The 17,337-nt window shown below is 33.5% G+C and overlaps 2 protein-coding genes across 13 annotated transcripts in view; one reads left to right on the forward strand and one right to left on the reverse strand.

The window, feature by feature from the left end:
• The first annotated feature begins 44 nt into the window (after nt 1–44).
• Nucleotides 45–10,720, forward strand: LOC128226982 (trafficking protein particle complex subunit 2-like). Of its 4 annotated transcripts, none has more exons than XM_052937133.1 (5): nt 45–141; nt 6,301–6,398; nt 7,676–7,820; nt 8,120–8,205; nt 10,297–10,720. In XM_052937133.1, the coding sequence occupies exons 2-5, from the start codon at nt 6,303–6,305 to the stop codon at nt 10,393–10,395; spliced, it is 426 nt and encodes a 141-aa protein (XP_052793093.1). In that variant the 5' UTR covers nt 45–141; nt 6,301–6,302; the 3' UTR covers nt 10,396–10,720. The 4 variants fall into 4 exon arrangements, with proteins under 4 accessions (XP_052793093.1, XP_052793092.1, XP_052793091.1 ...); XM_052937132.1 differs by having other exon boundaries at nt 46–141; nt 7,673–7,820; XM_052937131.1 differs by having other exon boundaries at nt 105–214.
• Nucleotides 10,721–12,533: 1,813 nt separating this feature from the next.
• LOC128225584 (bridge-like lipid transfer protein family member 1) overlaps nt 12,534–17,337 on the reverse strand; it is a 70,560-nt gene continuing 65,756 nt past the window's right edge. For all 9 annotated transcript variants that reach the window (XM_052935462.1, XM_052935466.1, XM_052935468.1 and 6 more), the window contains 4 exons: nt 16,904–17,074; nt 16,263–16,391; nt 15,813–15,963; nt 12,534–14,887 (listed from right to left, as the gene is read on the reverse strand). In XM_052935462.1, the coding sequence (XP_052791422.1) occupies nt 14,686–14,887; nt 15,813–15,963; nt 16,263–16,391; nt 16,904–17,074 (653 nt within the window). In that variant the 3' untranslated portion in view covers nt 12,534–14,685. The remainder of the gene's footprint in view (nt 14,888–15,812; nt 15,964–16,262; nt 16,392–16,903; nt 17,075–17,337) is intronic.

Here is a 17,337-nt window from a genome sequence, read left to right on the forward strand (position 1 = left end):
TAATTTTAATAAATACTATCAATACAAAGAATGAATAGGTAAAATATAACAAATACTTGATCGAACTACTTTTGATCGGCACCGGAAGTTGACTTATCTGTTGTCAGGCTGTCAACTGAGATATTTTATTTCTGCCATTTGGTAAGTTTTGTGCCAATATCAAGATATATTTGTGAAGATATTTTCGTGTAAGATATGGAACTTTACATTCATGGTAATAAAAACAACTGTCATTTCTTATGTCTAATGTATAACCTATTTAATGCGAGTTGTCATATATTTTCGAGATCCCCTGAACATCATCAACATGTAGTCTAAAATTATAGACGTGTTATACGGGATTCTTCCAATCCCTTACGTCTAAACGGGTTTGTGCAAAAACCGGAGGTGTTTTGACAAATATTGAAATTGTATTAAGTGATGTATTTTATGGTTTAAATTGATCATAAAGGTTTATATTAATATCACCGAACAACCTATTTTCGACCACAACCTATTTTCGACCGCCTCCTGAAAATGGGTAAAACACTTCTATTTTGCGTCACTTCTGGTAAAAATAAGCTTCAATTGTTAACCATGACAGTAGAACTGTCAGAAAACTTCATTTGAAAAAGAATGGAATGGTAGTGTTAAAAAAACTTAAGTTATTCTTGAAACAACACCAATTTGTCATTTTTAATTAATGCCAAATTAGACCCTTCGTTTAAAATGATTTCACATGTTAAATACCTCTTTAAAATCGTGTTGTTTTTGTTTGCCAGATCTTACATATTTACCAAAGCCTAAAACCTATGCCCTTTTGTTTTTTTAGTATAGTGCACAATATTTAAATGGTACACACAAACATTTATTTTTTATTATCACTTATTTATGATTAAAATGTTAATAATCCTTAGGCGGTCGAAAACCCGTTGTTCCAGGATATTTTACTTTGTAAGTGAAAAGTAATTTTGCACAGAACAAGCATTTAATGCATTAAAACACATTATTTACCTTTCCAATAAAACGAAAGTTGACTGACACAGACAACAATTATGCCAAGCGGAACAACTCTACCCAATAGTAATAACTCGGCCACCTCCGACAAGCTTCGAGATAGACCTCGTAAATACAATCATAACAACTCGGCCATGGCCGAAATGTTCCGATTGTTTAAAAATTGTGCCCTGAAACCTTGCAGGTGTCCTTCATGTATATATCGTAGGGATGCAAACGAATATTCGAATATTCGATCGAACGTTTAATATTCGAATAGCAAAATTGGTATTCGAATATTCGATGCTTTTTGTTTGGTAAATATAATAATAAACCTTTTTCTTACATCTGTGCTGTTGTATATATTAGCATGTCTTGTTTTTACAACGATTGGCCCCTAAATGCCAGAGGCGTGACGTGATGACACTATACCGGTACACGCGTCATATGTTAATTAGGGACACATAGTCGGAGACTATAAACAGTACCCGTAATTTTAAAAAAACTGGCTATAAGACAAATGGCATCAAACAACTTTCAATTATTTTCGGTAAATTCTAATGATCATTATTGGATAATAAATGGAATCGGCAACCAAAGTGGTGTCATGGCTGTCAATTAAGCTGTGCAGTATTGCTCAAATCGCCGTAATGATATGGATGACATGTGCTAGTTATATGCTGTTTTCCATGTTTCGATATAACATTCGTGCTTTGAAATGTAACTGCATAGAAAAGCAATTTAGGTCATTGTTATACAATAGATGGGTCAAAATTCAGGGTTATTTTCGTTTTATTATTTATCTAATTTCCGAGTAGGTTTGGTGTTTTCATAGTTATATTTAGTAGATGTCAATCTCAGAACGAGGCCGCTCGTCCTACAGAACGACCCGTTGGTGCATCATGACATTCAACCAGGCATTTACGATCTTCGCCTTTTTCAGTGGCTATTGCTTTTGTTCGATATTTTTGTAAATGGGGAATTTCATTGCCAATGTTTGGAAAAATCAGGGTCCTTCGCGTATACCGGCTACAACGAAGAAGGGTTAAAATGCCCCGGCTATTACTAAAGCAAACAATAAAAGTTGTTTACTACATTTCTTATACATTCATATTGGTAATCGAATATTCGAATATTCGATCGAAAGAATTAACGAATATTCGAATATCAATTTTGCCATTCGTTTGCATCCCTAATATATCGCTATGTTTTCACAGCAAGAAAAAAAAACAACAACATCAAACTCATAATTATTCGTAGGATATGACATTTTATGTATGGAACTGATATAAAATAACATAATCTGGTAATATTTCTTGTTTTTATGATATTTTTTAGATGTTAAATGCTTTAACCGGAATCCCGATCGGAATAACTACCCACTTTTGATACTAAACAATTTGTACTTGAAGAATTTCCCATATCAAAAAACGAAAAAAAAAAACGTAAACGTACAATTATTTGGACTACATCAACATGTTATTCTATGATAGTCATCGTCAGCAACCACTGTACTTTTTTCCTTTACACTTCATACATACCATGGGACAATTAACTGACAAAATCTATAATATAAATAAATAAAAATGAATATGCATGAGGCAGGAGAGACAAATCTTCCAATGAATTTGCATGTTACACTCAAATATTTTTCAGTAACATAGCAGTGTCATTAGCCTCCGCGGCAGTGTGGTCTTGACTACTGCCAAATATTACTCTACTGAGAAGGCACACCCGGTTCAAATCCGGCAATCCCCAGAATATTTTTCAACCGTAAAGCATTCATTTGGGGAACGTATGAAACTGCCTCATTAATTATTCATGATTACAAGATTTTCCTAGCCAAATTGCCCACAGTACACAACAAAGCATAGCGTATCGGAGGGTATCTGACGATGATTTCAAGTATATGACTGCATCTGTCAAGTTGGTATAAATGACTGGCCTGACAGGACCATTTACGTACCAACGGAAATCTCCTTACCCGTCTTGAAATCATTCGGACGTCTTCTGAATTTTACTAAAACAATCACAAATACGCATTTCTGTTTTATAGGTATTTATTTATTAATTATTTTAATTTGTTTATCTTTGTATCAAATCACAATATAGTAATATCTGCAACTTTAAATTTAGCAACAATCAATATTAAAAAAGAGCAAAATTTCATGTCTTGATTTACAAGTTTAGTTCACTTTGTATTTGATATGCTATTACGAAATTAATTATGGATATTAATCTTAGATCTCGCGCTCAAAAGTGCTTCAAATGCCTCATTTCAGTGTTCAAATTTAAATAAGATAAATTGCTTGGATCTGAGACATTAAAACTAATGACAGTTGGTCTATTTTTCTACGACATGAAAGAAACATTGTTGCATCAAATAAATAATAAGCGGAAAATGACTTTTATTACAAGAATTTCATAATCGCAAACATGCCTATCAGAGTATTTAATTCTAGTTTAAAATCAGATATTTTGCTTCGTTGATCATTGCGTTGATGCTTTGGACTATAAAATATGCCAAGTTCTACACAATAAATTAAAAACTAAAGTTAAATTTTCAATATTAAAATAAAAGCTAAATTTATATCACGTACAAAAAAGTCATTGAATGATAAAATGGTACAACTTAGATCCATAAATTAAATACAAAGATCCATAAATACAATTTCTTCTCTGTGGAAAATACTCTATGAGTATACAAATTTTAACATTTAAGGCTCAGCCTACATAAAAATATAAAGAAAAGGTCTCAGTAGTTAAATGATCTATGAGTTTATATAAATATATATATATATATATATATATATATATATATATATATATATATATATATATATATATATATATATATATATATATATAAAAAACTTTTTATTGGCATTATGATAACTAGTTACTTTGAAAATTTTAGAAAAGAGGATATCTTAACCAGCTAGTTTCCTAAACCTCGCCTATCAATGACTGGAGCGATATATGCTGGTATGCAAGGCGGACTATGCCTCAGTGAGATTGCCTGGAATAATAATGCAGTTTGATTTTTATATTTTTTTTCAATTTTTTTAGAGACAACGACATTCAAGAGTATAGTTGCATATGTTTTACAATAATAATCCATATTTTTTTTGTTTTTTTTGAAGGAATTTGTAACCTGGGGCTACCCATAGGGGTTGGCACATGAGGACCTTAGGGTATTTAAATAAATATAAGGGCCGATATGTGACACAGTGTATATAATACACCCAATGTAAGCCAACCACAGAGTTGTTAATGTCACTGAATGGCCTGGCAATAAAAGGATAGAGAATATAACCAGTCACCATAAGACTCCTCCTTATAGTGTTATAAATATAAGATGGGCTTGCCAAGGAAATTTACAAATTAAGAATTGTATGTTCCTCAAGGGTGAATTTAAAAGATACATTAAAACCGCTGCCAGTATATAATTAATTGTTGGCACAAACAAAGACTATACTAATTATTAAATTGAGAAAGATCCTTTTCAGGACAACTGTTATGAAAGTATGAAATAGTGTATTAAAATGTTACTTACATTATTTATTTTTTGAAAAATTGGACCTGAGAGCATACATGCCATATTTCTTAGAGGCTTCCCAGGGGATTTTGATATTACACCAGGGGATTTTTACGCAGCGAAAACTTGCGCAATATCTGCATTTATAATATAAGAATAAATACAGAAATACACTCAAATTACAATAATTTTTGGCCTTAGTGATCATGGTCCTTCATGGAATTTCACACACATAACATTATTGATGCTTTCCACTGTCAACCTCAAGCAATTTTTTTATTTTTTTTTATTTTTTTTAAATCCCCCCCCCCCCCCCCCCCCTCATTTTGAACATATGAAAAAGATAAAAAGTTTATTAATAAAAACAATACACTTTAAAAGAACAACTCTTTGAAATACTGTTCAAGATATTTTCTTTTGATGTCTTAGTATTGTGAAAAATATTTACAGGCTCGAAGAATGAAGTGTGGATGTTCTTTCTCGCCTTATTGTTCAAAATAATTTTGAGAAAAATAACCCACAACAGTGATAATTGTTTGCATTTGTCTCTTTTGTTAATTTCTAAAGTATTGTAATCATTATCTGAAACCGATAGGGGAGGTTTTAGGACACTAGCTGGTAAGAAATCTGTCATTCAAACTTCAAATTTCAAACTAGCTAGTTAATATTATAATGCCAAGGATACGTTGTATCTAAAACTATATATGAAACATTTATTCTCATAGATTATTTTATTATTTAGACCTCTTCTTTATATAAATGTTGGCTAAGCCTAAAATGTTTGTAATTTTTATATTCACAGAGTATAATTCTTTCTAGTAGAATTTCTATTTATGTATTTGAAGTGTTCAATTTTAATACTAATTGTGTAGAACTTAACATGTATTTATAGTCCATAGCACCCACACTACGATCAAAGAAGCAGAAGAATATGTTATTAAAATTTGTAGAATTATTGTAGAACGTAGCGTACTTGCCGAATGGGTATAACCCGATGGCGAGGGTAAATAATATCCCCCCCCCCCTCTGAAAACGATGTTTGATCATTTGCAATTATCAAACATGAAACACTTACAGACGTCATTTAATTTTTGCAAATTGTAAAAAATTATTGTTTACCAAGGAAAATTGGTAATTGTTTAAGTAAAAATTCTGAAGGCTTCTGAATGCTTTCCGGACCGTTAGTCCAGAAATGGTCCTGTCCAGCCAGTCTATTATATCCAACCATTGGCCCTGGATTGTAAAGGGAAGATATCAGGCCATCTTCTGCACAAACATGGCAGCATAGACCCCGTTTCTAATGTTTTCAATTTGTTTTCTGGAACAGCTGCTAGAACTTGAGCACCAATGCCTGTGATCTGAAGAACCAGAGACCTGCATAATTTTATGTATGTGGCCTGAATTCACCCTTAATTTTCTTCTATGTATCTTTCCAGTGTTAGATGTTGTCACAAAAAGTGGACTACATTTAATAACTTAGATTTTTTTGTCAATGTGACTCATTGTGAGGGAGCATCCTGTATATAGAAAGGAGCAAGACCATCCCAGGATTTTCACTGGCAGTACTAGTCCTTGGACTCGCTCTTTTGTTCTTTGACTCATATATTTTATACATTTTAGATACATAGGCCGATGTATGATTATATCTTTTACCGCCCCACAATTGTTGCCTGAAATTGTACTCAGTACAGTTACTGCACCACAAACAAGACCAGCAGGTGTGCATCAGCCCTCATTTTATTATCTAATAAAACTATCCTTTTATTTCTAGATGTTTCTTTTTTCAGAGATGTCTGGAAATTACTATTTTGTAATAGTTGGACATCATGACAACCCAATCTTTGAAATGGAGTTTTACCCATCAAACAAAGCAAGTGAAGCAAAGGTATTTTCAAATTTTGGTTTTCCAGTATAACTACAAGTCATGTACAAGTACATTGACTATGCAGCACTTTGGTATGAACATACAGAATTTGAAATAAATCTTTTGAGAATATTTAATCAAATTTTTGTAAATACTTTATATTTGGTGTTGTAGTAATTACATGTACGTATATGAAATATTACTTAACTGTTGATCTGAGGGGCTGTATGAAATCTAGTTGTCTTTGTACAATCCATAGACTGCCTATCAAAGTATTTCTTTTATTTCATACCTAGAAAGTATTCTTAGTTTGTCAGTACTTTAACGTAAAAAAGTCAAGGTATTGTCATTTTAAGCCTTGGTGCATTTAGAAACCATTCAAGATATATAGGATCTGTCACAAATTGTTGCATAATACACAATGTTTTTCAGAGTTCAAAATTTTTGTTAGTAAACAAACCTTTGGCACCACAAAGCAATGACATTTCCCACGCTTCTTGCATTGTCAAAATGAAGTAACCTGGAAAAACTTAAAACTGATGGCATAAATCGTATCATTTTAAGAGCATTTAATAGTAGAATAATTTCAGAAATGATATCCAGTAACAATTTTGATGGCATTATTAAGCACTCTTTTTGAATTTGGGATTGTTCATTTAATTTCAATGACTGTTTACATATATCAGAGTGTTTGATATTTTCTGACCTGAGTAGAAATAGAGCAAAAGTATTTTACATATGTGTTATATAATAAAGAAAATCATATTGATTGTATTAAATTGAAAACAAAGTGAAGCAAATAAAATTGAAACTTGGTACACATATTGCCTGAGACAATCTGTACATGAATAGCAAGGATAATAGCTCTGGCTTTGATAACTACCCTTGCTATCACCCTTTTTCAAATGCATAAACAACAACGGACGAGGGCTCGCATTTGTCCCCGGCCCTACTGCTTCAATAGAAATGGCAGTAGTTTCTGCAAAAAAAGCACTTCAATTCAACCAACAAACATCCTTTTTCTTTTGCGTAGAATTATGGAAAGCGATTAATGCAAGCGCACTAGGCTACTCTACTGTGTGTGATAGGGGATAAAATAAACGGGAAATCCGTCCGGGTGTCCATATTTTGTGTTTACATTATTCCATATTCATAATCAATGTATGAAAAAAACAAAAAACACCAGTTTTAATTTTTCAGTAACAATAAATATTTTTTTCAATGCTAAACTAGCAGTCAACACGTGTGCAGTTCGTATGTTCCGGCATGCTTGTTACAATTTTCACTCTGTTCAGAAGGATGACCACAGGCACCTTAACCAGTTTGTGGCCCATGAGGCCCTGGACCTAGTGGATGAGATGATGTGGACCACACCGAACATGTACCTGAAGGTTGTCGACAAGTTTAATGAGTGGTTTGTCTCAGCATTTGTCACTGCTGGCAGTATCCTTTGCTAAATTTCACTGAATTTGCGCTCTGTGGAAAAGCACAGTATAATTTATGATAACTATTAAAGCATTTTAACTCAGATACTGGTATTTGCACTAAAAGATTCATATTTTTATTTCACCTTAAATGCAGATTCATGCATTTTACCGAGGATGTGAAGTTTTTATACCTTAATGCAGTTATTTATGTTTACAACGAAGTAAATCGTCACGCTACTGAGTAATTTTGCTTCTAGCTCTTGTTAAATGTATAATGCAGTGATAAATGAATCGTCTACCTTGACTGTTCTGCAGGGATGAGATTGATAATGTTGCATGAAGTTAAAAATGAGGAGGGGATTAAAAACTTCTTCACAGAAGTATACGAGACATATATCAAAGTAAGTCATGGTTTGTTTATTTCCTGGTTGCTATTGTGCTTGAATTGTTTGTTTTGCCATTGGTTTCATTAAAAATAAATAAAAGAACAATATTAGAGATTAGATTTTTGGTAGTAAAACTTGGTATAATATGTTAATAATACCCACAAAGGGAGACATATAGTAACACTAAGTCTGTCTGCTAACACCTTGTTTCAGCCATTATTAGGTTTGCACCCCTTTTAAGAAGCTGGGTTATATTGCTTTGCCCACATCAGTCCATACTTAAGTAGACCAAACCTTGTCTGATTGATAACTGAAATATGCTTGGCCCTAAGGTCCTTAAACTTGGTAGGGAGGTTGATCGTGACTAGCAGTTGAACCTATTGATTTTCAGGTAAAATGTCATAATCATGGTAACCCTTAACATTAAAAGCTAGCCCAATTGTTTATTTATAATTGAGTATGCTAGGTCCTATGGTCCTCAAACTTGGTAGGGAGGTTGGTCATGGTCAGCAGATGACCCCTATTGATTTTTAGCTCAAAGGTCGTGGTAACCTTCAACACAAAAAAGCATGTATATTTGATAGCTATAGTATGCTTTTCAAACTTGGCAGGGAGGTTGGTCATGATCAGCAGGTGATCCCTATCATACATGCCATATTTTCTGGAGACCATTCATGGGGATTTGTTCAAAAGGCTGGAAATTCAGGGGGATTTTGGTTGTATTCAGGGGGATTTTTTTAGCCGGTCTAAGTTGGCGAAATTTTAAAGTATTTTTAGACGTAAGTATGAAAAAATGTATTCACATATAGTTTGCTTTGAAAACCTCTCAACTTTTTCATTATGCAGAATTATTTTATGTCATGATTTATCATATTTTTATGATACACTGTCATGTCATACTGTAATGCACTTTCAGAACAAAATATGTCATTGGAAAAATATGTTTTCGAGACAATTAAATTAAATTTACCTTCCTCCAAAGTCTTGAAATTGTGCTTAATTCTATCAGCTTTGATGACTTTCAGACAATAAGAGAATAGAATAAATATTATTAATTTCTTCCTTCCAAAAGAGTAATATTTCTTTGCCTTTGATAATTACTACAAATTAATTGATCACTTGTTGTAAAAGTTTCCTTTTGGAGAGTTTCACTCACATACTGTGGTTTCACTTTGTCTTTATTGCCTGATGTAAAATTTCAACAACAAAAAACATCCGAGGGATTTTTATCTCTGGCCAGGAGACCGGGGGATGGATCGAAATTCCGGGGGATTTTTTCTCCCACAGGGGGATATGGCATGTATGCCCTATTGATTTTTAGGTTAGTTGGTCTAAGGTCATGGTGAAGTCTTAGACACAAAAAGCTTGCCCTATTGATAACTGGAGGATGCTTAGACCTACAGTCTATAAACTTGTTAGGGAGGTTGGTCATGGCTTGTAAATTACCCCAACAGCATGTAAAGCCAAATAACTAAATGCCTGTCTCTGTTGTATACCCAAGCAAGACCCATTTACATTAATTGCTGGTGTAAAGTGTTATGAAATAGGTTAGTTGTATCTAACTATGTCTTTGTCTTAGCCATAACAACTACTGTATTAATTGATTATACTGAAACTTTTAATATTTGAACTACCGTATTAATGTGATAACTCCTACTTTTAATACTTGAAGAGCATAATTAAAAAGTGTGTCACACATAACCTTCATGTTTCAGCTTAAAGGACAAGGGCATGCTTACTGTAAGCATGTAATACAAATCAATGTAAACACTGAAATGGGCATGTTTTATACCGATACATAGGATTTTAATCTATCTAGTATTTAATATGTAAGTTACATGTATAAAGAAATGACTGTCCATTTGCCAAGGCCCAATCAGGAGCAGTTGTTATGTACCTGTCACAGCTAGTGTTCAAGCTTTCATTTGCCTTATTTAACTGATTATTTGGTTCAAGAACAGATTTCTTTCAATATACATGACATTGTACGTTAATTGTATGTTGGTTCCTATAAGAATTTTTATGGCTGGAATAATTTTATAAGATCTAGAGCATTACATTTAATGAACTAAAAATTGGATTTAAATATGTTTTATCTGTTTTCAGCATGCCATGAACCCATTCTACGAGATCAACAAACCAATTGTTTCACAGGCATTCGAAAAAAAAGCACAGACTTTCGGCAAGAAATATCTTACTGGATAGTAATGGCGACTCCCAGAACCTTAATTGGCTGTGATATATGTGTCTTTGATTGTGTTGTATTCACATACCTGTATTAGTGGTATTTAAGGACACAACATTCCACATTAAAGGATTGGGACATCTTTTAGTTATTATGTTTACTTGCTACAATATTGAGCGTGATTACCATGTGCAGATTGTCCGTTATATCATGGCTTTGCTGTAGTGTTTGAATTCATTCATTTTCATTGATTCATTTTCATTATTGTAAATTAATCTTTTTATGTTGTATGTCTGTTACTAAGAAATGTGCAATATTATAAATGAATAAAACTGACAAAAAGTTTTTTAGCTGAACTATTTAAAGAATAGAGAGGACTTAAAACAGTTGCAGTCTGGTTTTGTTATCAAGCCCAGTTGCTGTGAGCGAGACATAATTGTCACAATGGCAGTTTAGTGTATGTGCGTGCTTCCGACTGTCCATCCAGACTGAACTTTGTCCAGGCTACATCTTGACCATGCATTATAGGAATTTCAAACAAATGCCTTAAAGGTTCACCATGTTGCACAAGACCCAGGTCTGTACCTCAAAGGTCAAGGTTAAAGGTCAAAAGTTGAAATTATCCTTACCCTGTCTGTATCATGCACAGTATCATGCTGTATCTGTACCATGCATTATAGGGTTTTCAAAAAACTTGCAATGAAGGTTCACCATGATGAGGTGGTTTGTCATGCACATGACCCATATCTGTACCTTAAATGTCAAGGTCACACATAGAGGTCAAAAGTTGAATGATTCTTGTATCTTGACCATGCCTTATAGGATTTTCAAATAACTTGCCATGAAGTTTCACCATGATAAGGTTGTGTGGGGGGCACAAGACCCTGGTCTGCACCTCAAAGATCAAGGTCACGCTTAGAGGTTAAAGGTTGAAATGATCCTTGTCTGCGTGAAACTGCGTAACATGTGTCTGTGTATACTGATCAGATGACAGGAGGATTTATATTTGTTGAATTGGCAAAATCTCATCAAAAGACTGGTGTAAATAATTGAGCATTTCCTGCTACATGAATTTGGGACAGATTCTTTGGCTAATGCTTTGTGGTCTGCTTAAATAATGTGATATTGTCATAGTCTTGGTGTCGTCATTGTTCAAAAACTTTAAATTCATAACTAACAAGAGATGTTAGTGAAACATTTATGCCCCCTTGGGAGCCAAATTGTTAGTAGGATTTGGACACTTAAATAAAATATGGACAATCAGAAAACCTTTTTTCAGCTTACAGTCACACTGACCTTGACCTTTGACCCACTGACCTCAAAATCAATAGGGTTCATCTGCTGGTCATGACCAATAAGCCTACCTAGTATGAGGTCCCTGGGTCAAAGCGTTCTCAAGTTATTGATCGGAAACCGTTTTTCATGTTAAGGTCACACTGACCTTGACCTTTGACCCACTGACCTCAAAATCAATAGGGTTCATCTGCTGGTCATGACCAATACACCTACCAAGTATGAGGTTCCTGGGTCAAAGCGTTCTCAAGTTATTGATCGGAAACCGTTTTTCATGTAAAGGTCACACTGACCTTGACCTTTGACCCACTGACCTCAAAATCAATAGGGTTCATCTGCTGGTGATGACCAATACACATACCAAGTATGAGGTCCCTCGGTCAAAGCGTTCTCAAGTTATTGATCGGAAACCATTTGGTATTCCGACCGACCGACAGACAGACCGACCGACCGACCGACATGTGCAAAACAATATACCCCACTTTTTTCAAAAGGGGGCATAAAAATACTATTAAAGGTATTGATCCGAAACCTAGTATACATGTTAACAGTGACTATACACGCATGAGTATCAAGGCCTATTTCTCTGGCTTTAATAACAGATGATATATGCCCCTTTATCAACTAAAATACATTAAAGCACATTAGCATTGACATGCACTTACAGGTGCACTAGTTTTAAATCTTAAATAATGTTAAACATGTGCCATTTCATCAACCATTTTGACACAAATGTCATGACAGGTATATTTGTGGCCCCGTTATTACCCACGACCTGACTGGTAGGTGATGAATAATCATTGGAACATTTTCTCAGAGTTAAGAGTTGCACAAAGAAAACAGAAAGATATGATAATTACATTATTCTGTTTTTATTCATGATAACTCATAACAATATTATCTTATAAGCAAAACAACAAAATAAAGCAATGAAATAATGATATCGAATTAATATTCATGATCAAATAACAGTTCAGCTGTTAAATGGAATTATTGAGTAAAATAATGCAGCTTGACTAAAAAATTAAAATGAATATAAATAGTTGTAAAATATCCTACAAGACAAAAGCAACTGGTTTGCCATACAAGTTGACAATAATCAACAAGTGAAAGAGAATGCCATTATAATAGATGTTTATAACATATTTTGTAAATATAAAGCATAACTGAGGAAGAATATAACAGATGACTTCAAAGTAATTCATTTACTTTAAAAAGCTTGTCCACATACTTGCATTATTAATTACACCTACACGTACATGTACTATTGCCACATACACATGAACGACTGATTCACATTGGTATATGAATACCTACAGGTACATGTATAAATAGCTACAGATGTACAGGTACATGTATTAACAGGTACATGAACAGGTTAACATTTAAGTAGCTATTTGTGTATGCTTACATGCATTAATAGCTACACACATCTGTATTAATAGCTACACATATAAATAGTTACACTAGGTACATGTGTAAATAGCTACAAGTACACATACATGTATGAATAGCTAGATGAAGCTATATTGTTCATGTACATGTTTATTGCACATAAATTACAATACATCTATGAACCACATACAGAAAATGTAGAACTTATTAGAATTAAGGTATTATGCAATCATTACCCCAATATAAAGTAAACTTCTGCTTGTTAAAACACTTAAAAACAGCCGATAGGAAAATCAGCATTTCTTCAAGACCTATTTCTGACCTATTTTGGCCATTGGGGTAAATCTTGATGCAAGTGATGCCCCAGCAGTCAGTTAAAACAACATGATGCAAGTGTCAAAGCTGACTTTCTTTATTTTATAAAGAAAAAAAGTCTTTTTAAAATTTCATGTTTTAACATGGTTTAATAAAGCAAATCATTTAAGATTTAATGCACTGTAATTAGATTTCAATATGAAATGTTCAATTTGTTTTAACACAGGAATAAATAGCTCAATATATATATACATGATGTTAACAGTGACTTCACTCATAGTGCAACAAGCAGTAGATAATTATCCAAATTTGTAATATTACAAATATTCAAGGTGAATAGGTGTATTTTATTAACCTTATACATAGAAAAAGAAAAGTCACCAATAATATAAAACATATTTTACAAAGTAATGGTGACCTGATTCCAGACCAGTAATACAGGCAAGTGATTTAAAAATAAAAGTCAGAACTGGTGCTTGATTATATTCATTGAATAAAGAACAAAACCACATTCTTCAGAAATTTATATCTAGGTAAAAACAATCAAAAAATGATGTCAAACATGAAAGCAACATAAAACTGTAAATTTGAACTTGTGAAACTTAAAAAACCTTGTGATAGAACACACATATTTACAAATGATAAAACAATACCTGACAACCTGATTATGTTTATCAATAATTTGGCACATCCTTCTTATTAGTGACTCTGATGAAATATTTGGTTAATATTTAAACATATATGAGCAAAAAGCACACGCTACCATCCATGGAATAAATACAGTAAACTAAAAGGGTTTCAGTTTAGCAAAAATAATTGTGTAAACTGAAAATAGGGATAAATAGGTTTATACATAATCCTTATCCATTAGGCTATTCGCATACCTGGTAAATTGCAGCACTAAATTAAATTGCCATTACTGTACACACTTAACTGTACTAAATTATGGAATATACCCAACAAAGTCCATGCTTTTCTTAATAATAGTATCAAGAATCAAAACGATTATTTTCATACGCTTCAATAATAATATAATTCTACCATTCTCACAGGATAATGAGTAACACATACCGGGTACAAGCAAGTAAGAATAAGGGTAAACTAAATAACACAGCTTGAGTTCCATCTATATATAAACTGAGTATAAATATGATAATGTAAAATGTATGATAAGTGTTTGTAAATGCAAATATAGAACATTATTTTGTCCTTTCTTAAGACCAGAAATTATATTAAGTACTACTAAGTAAAGTACAGATCACAAATTGTTTCTTGGTGGGGCATATCCAGAGCACTAAAGGTGAGACCTATTTCTGTTCAGTCTGTGGTGTCTCCCGCAGTATGACAATTAATTTATTGACAAGCAAGGAGAGGATCTTGTCGGAGGGGTCCATAAAGCCCCGCTGCATCCACTTGGGTATGGTGACCCGCGCGTGGGAGAAGCCCAACTTGGACAATACATAGTCCACACCCACTGGATCTATCTGCTTGTTCGCCCAGTGTAGGAACCTGTCAGGCAAATGAAGTTATTGTTGAAACATGATTTCAGAAATATTTTTAGTTTTCATATAAGAAAAGATCCGAAATGGCATAGACTTATTTTTATCATATGACGTAAAAATAACGGCTAATCACTTCATAGTTGATATGAACTTGTTGACCCCTTGCACAATTGCAGATGTAACCGGTGCAAATAATAGTTGTTTGGTAAAACAAAATAAATATCAAATGCCATGGAGGGTGAAAGCATATAATGTTATAATCCCTCAATATGTTAATGACACAGTTCTCGGGTTACTTTATATGCAATCTACCGCCATGGCAACTGATATTTATATAAAATGTGGATTTTATTGAAAAGGTCTAAAAAAAAAATATTACTTGTATTACTATTACTTAGTAATAGTGATTAGGATGCCAACACTAACAGCAAATAAAAATTGCTTCTAGAAGAAGTTCTATGCATGATATGCATGGATAATATTAAACAATATTTAAGTAATATTAGTTAGTAACGGTGTAAGCCATGAAACATTAATTTTCGTAAGGAAATATGAAAATCTGCGATCTGATCTTTTGTCAGCAATCTTTTATCATTGGTTTGCCGATATTTACGTACAAATTGGCTCTTTCCATGACAATAAAAAAGTTGTAAAAAACAGTATATCTGTGAGAGTGCAGCTTTAACAATGTTTTTGTAATAAATATGAAGTTAATAATGAAATCTTTACAGCCCATATACTGTTCATTTTTACCGGTACCTTTACAAAACTACTTCAAATATGTAGACCTAAATATATATGAACACCAACATATGAAAACATTGCAATGAATAATTAATAACAGTCCTTACAAGACTATAATTGACCCATAACTAATAATAAGCAGAATGTGTTTGATTATATCAATTAATCAGAACTGTTGTCCATCTTACCTGACAGTAGGTTCTAGGTGCCATGTTTTACACTCAAATTCACGCCAGTCCTGTTGCAGTACTGTCACCGCATCTATCACTTTCTTCTTCTCTGTCTCCGTTGGTGACTTCATGGACTTCCCTGCTGTGGAGGAGGGACGACCAGTCGACACTGAAAGAAAATATACATGCTTGATGTATGTGCATTCATGTACATGTACAATTGTTAATCAATACAGTAAATGACATATTTTCATAATTTTTTTTAGCTCAGGAACACAAGCAACCACCTAGATTGTTGCTTAATGTCACATACTCCCAAAAGTATGTGACCAGACAAGGGATAAATTTTGAACTCTCATCTTACTCTACTTAGTGCTGCTACTCTTCTTAGATCTGTTAAAATAACTACCACTTCTAATGTTATTAGTACAGGTTTACAAAATGTATACTCATGATAGAATCAGTCACCTTTATCCTTCTCCCTGATGTAGGACATGACAAGGTCATGAAGGAACAGGAGCACTTCTGCATCCATGGCAACATATATGTGGTCCTCAAATTCCGTCACAAAGCTGCACTCAACAACTGGCTTCGGATCTACAAAAATCGTTAAGTTCGGAAATAAGTTTAAAGAGAAACTGTAGTTTCCATTTATCCCAAAGTACTATATTATATAGTTACTGAAGGCAATCAATGATTTGTTTTAAAACAAAGGAGTTGTGTATAGACATATTACTAAATCAATCCACTATCAAACACATCAGGGGCCGTATTTAATTCTCATCGTTACCCTTAGTCATGCCTCAGTGATTCCATTCATATTATTGACCATTTAATTTTACAAGCCAATCAAAACACTCAGAATCTATTCTTAAATTCAAGTTAAATCTAAGTTATTTATTGAATACAGCTTTAAATTTTCGAATTTCTACTTTAAAGCAAACATTTGCTATGTAATGGGCAAAAACATTCAATGTTAATCTAAAGCAAACTAGCAGCCTTTTCTCCACATTATCCATAGGTGTTTCTTTGTTGTTTTACTATCTGTTAAAAATTATCGGTTAAAAAATGAAACATGCTCCATTGTGACAATTCCTCTAAGCCCCTACCAGCTTCTATAGGTTCTGTGTCGGCCTGGTGATGTTTGGTTCTCAGCTGTAGCTGGAGGGAAGGGAGGGCAAAGATGACCTCACTATCGTGGTGGTAGTCATATCGACGCTTACGGTAGTCAGACGGGCTCTCACTACCTGCTCGCTGCATTCGGGGAAAATCATCCAGGTCTGAGGAGAAGATATATATACTATTAATCTTCATACATGATCTAATACAGGGTCATGTCATGCTAAACAAGAGTGGTCACAGACAGCTATATCCCCCGCCTCATGGGGGCATTTTTTGTAACGAAAGCCAATCAATGGTAAGGGTAGTTTCTCAGGAACATACGAAATGCGTAAAATTAAGAAAGGGCAATAACTCTTCCTAAAAGAATGCCTTCATGAAAGCCCGTGGACAATTTTGTAAAATGTCAAATAAAAAAAGGGCA

This window comes from Mya arenaria, chromosome 3 (assembly GCF_026914265.1).
Source record: "Mya arenaria isolate MELC-2E11 chromosome 3, ASM2691426v1".
Taxonomy (NCBI): Eukaryota; Metazoa; Mollusca; class Bivalvia; order Myida; family Myidae; genus Mya; species Mya arenaria.

Coding starts and splice junctions, on each gene's coding strand:
- LOC128226982 (XM_052937130.1), top strand. Junction 6,399..7,672: donor ACAAAGCAAGTGAAGCAAAG/GTATTTTCAAAT, acceptor CACTCTGTTCAG/AAGGATGACCACAGGCACCT. Junction 8,206..10,296: donor TATACGAGACATATATCAAA/GTAAGTCATGGT, acceptor ATCTGTTTTCAG/CATGCCATGAACCCATTCTA.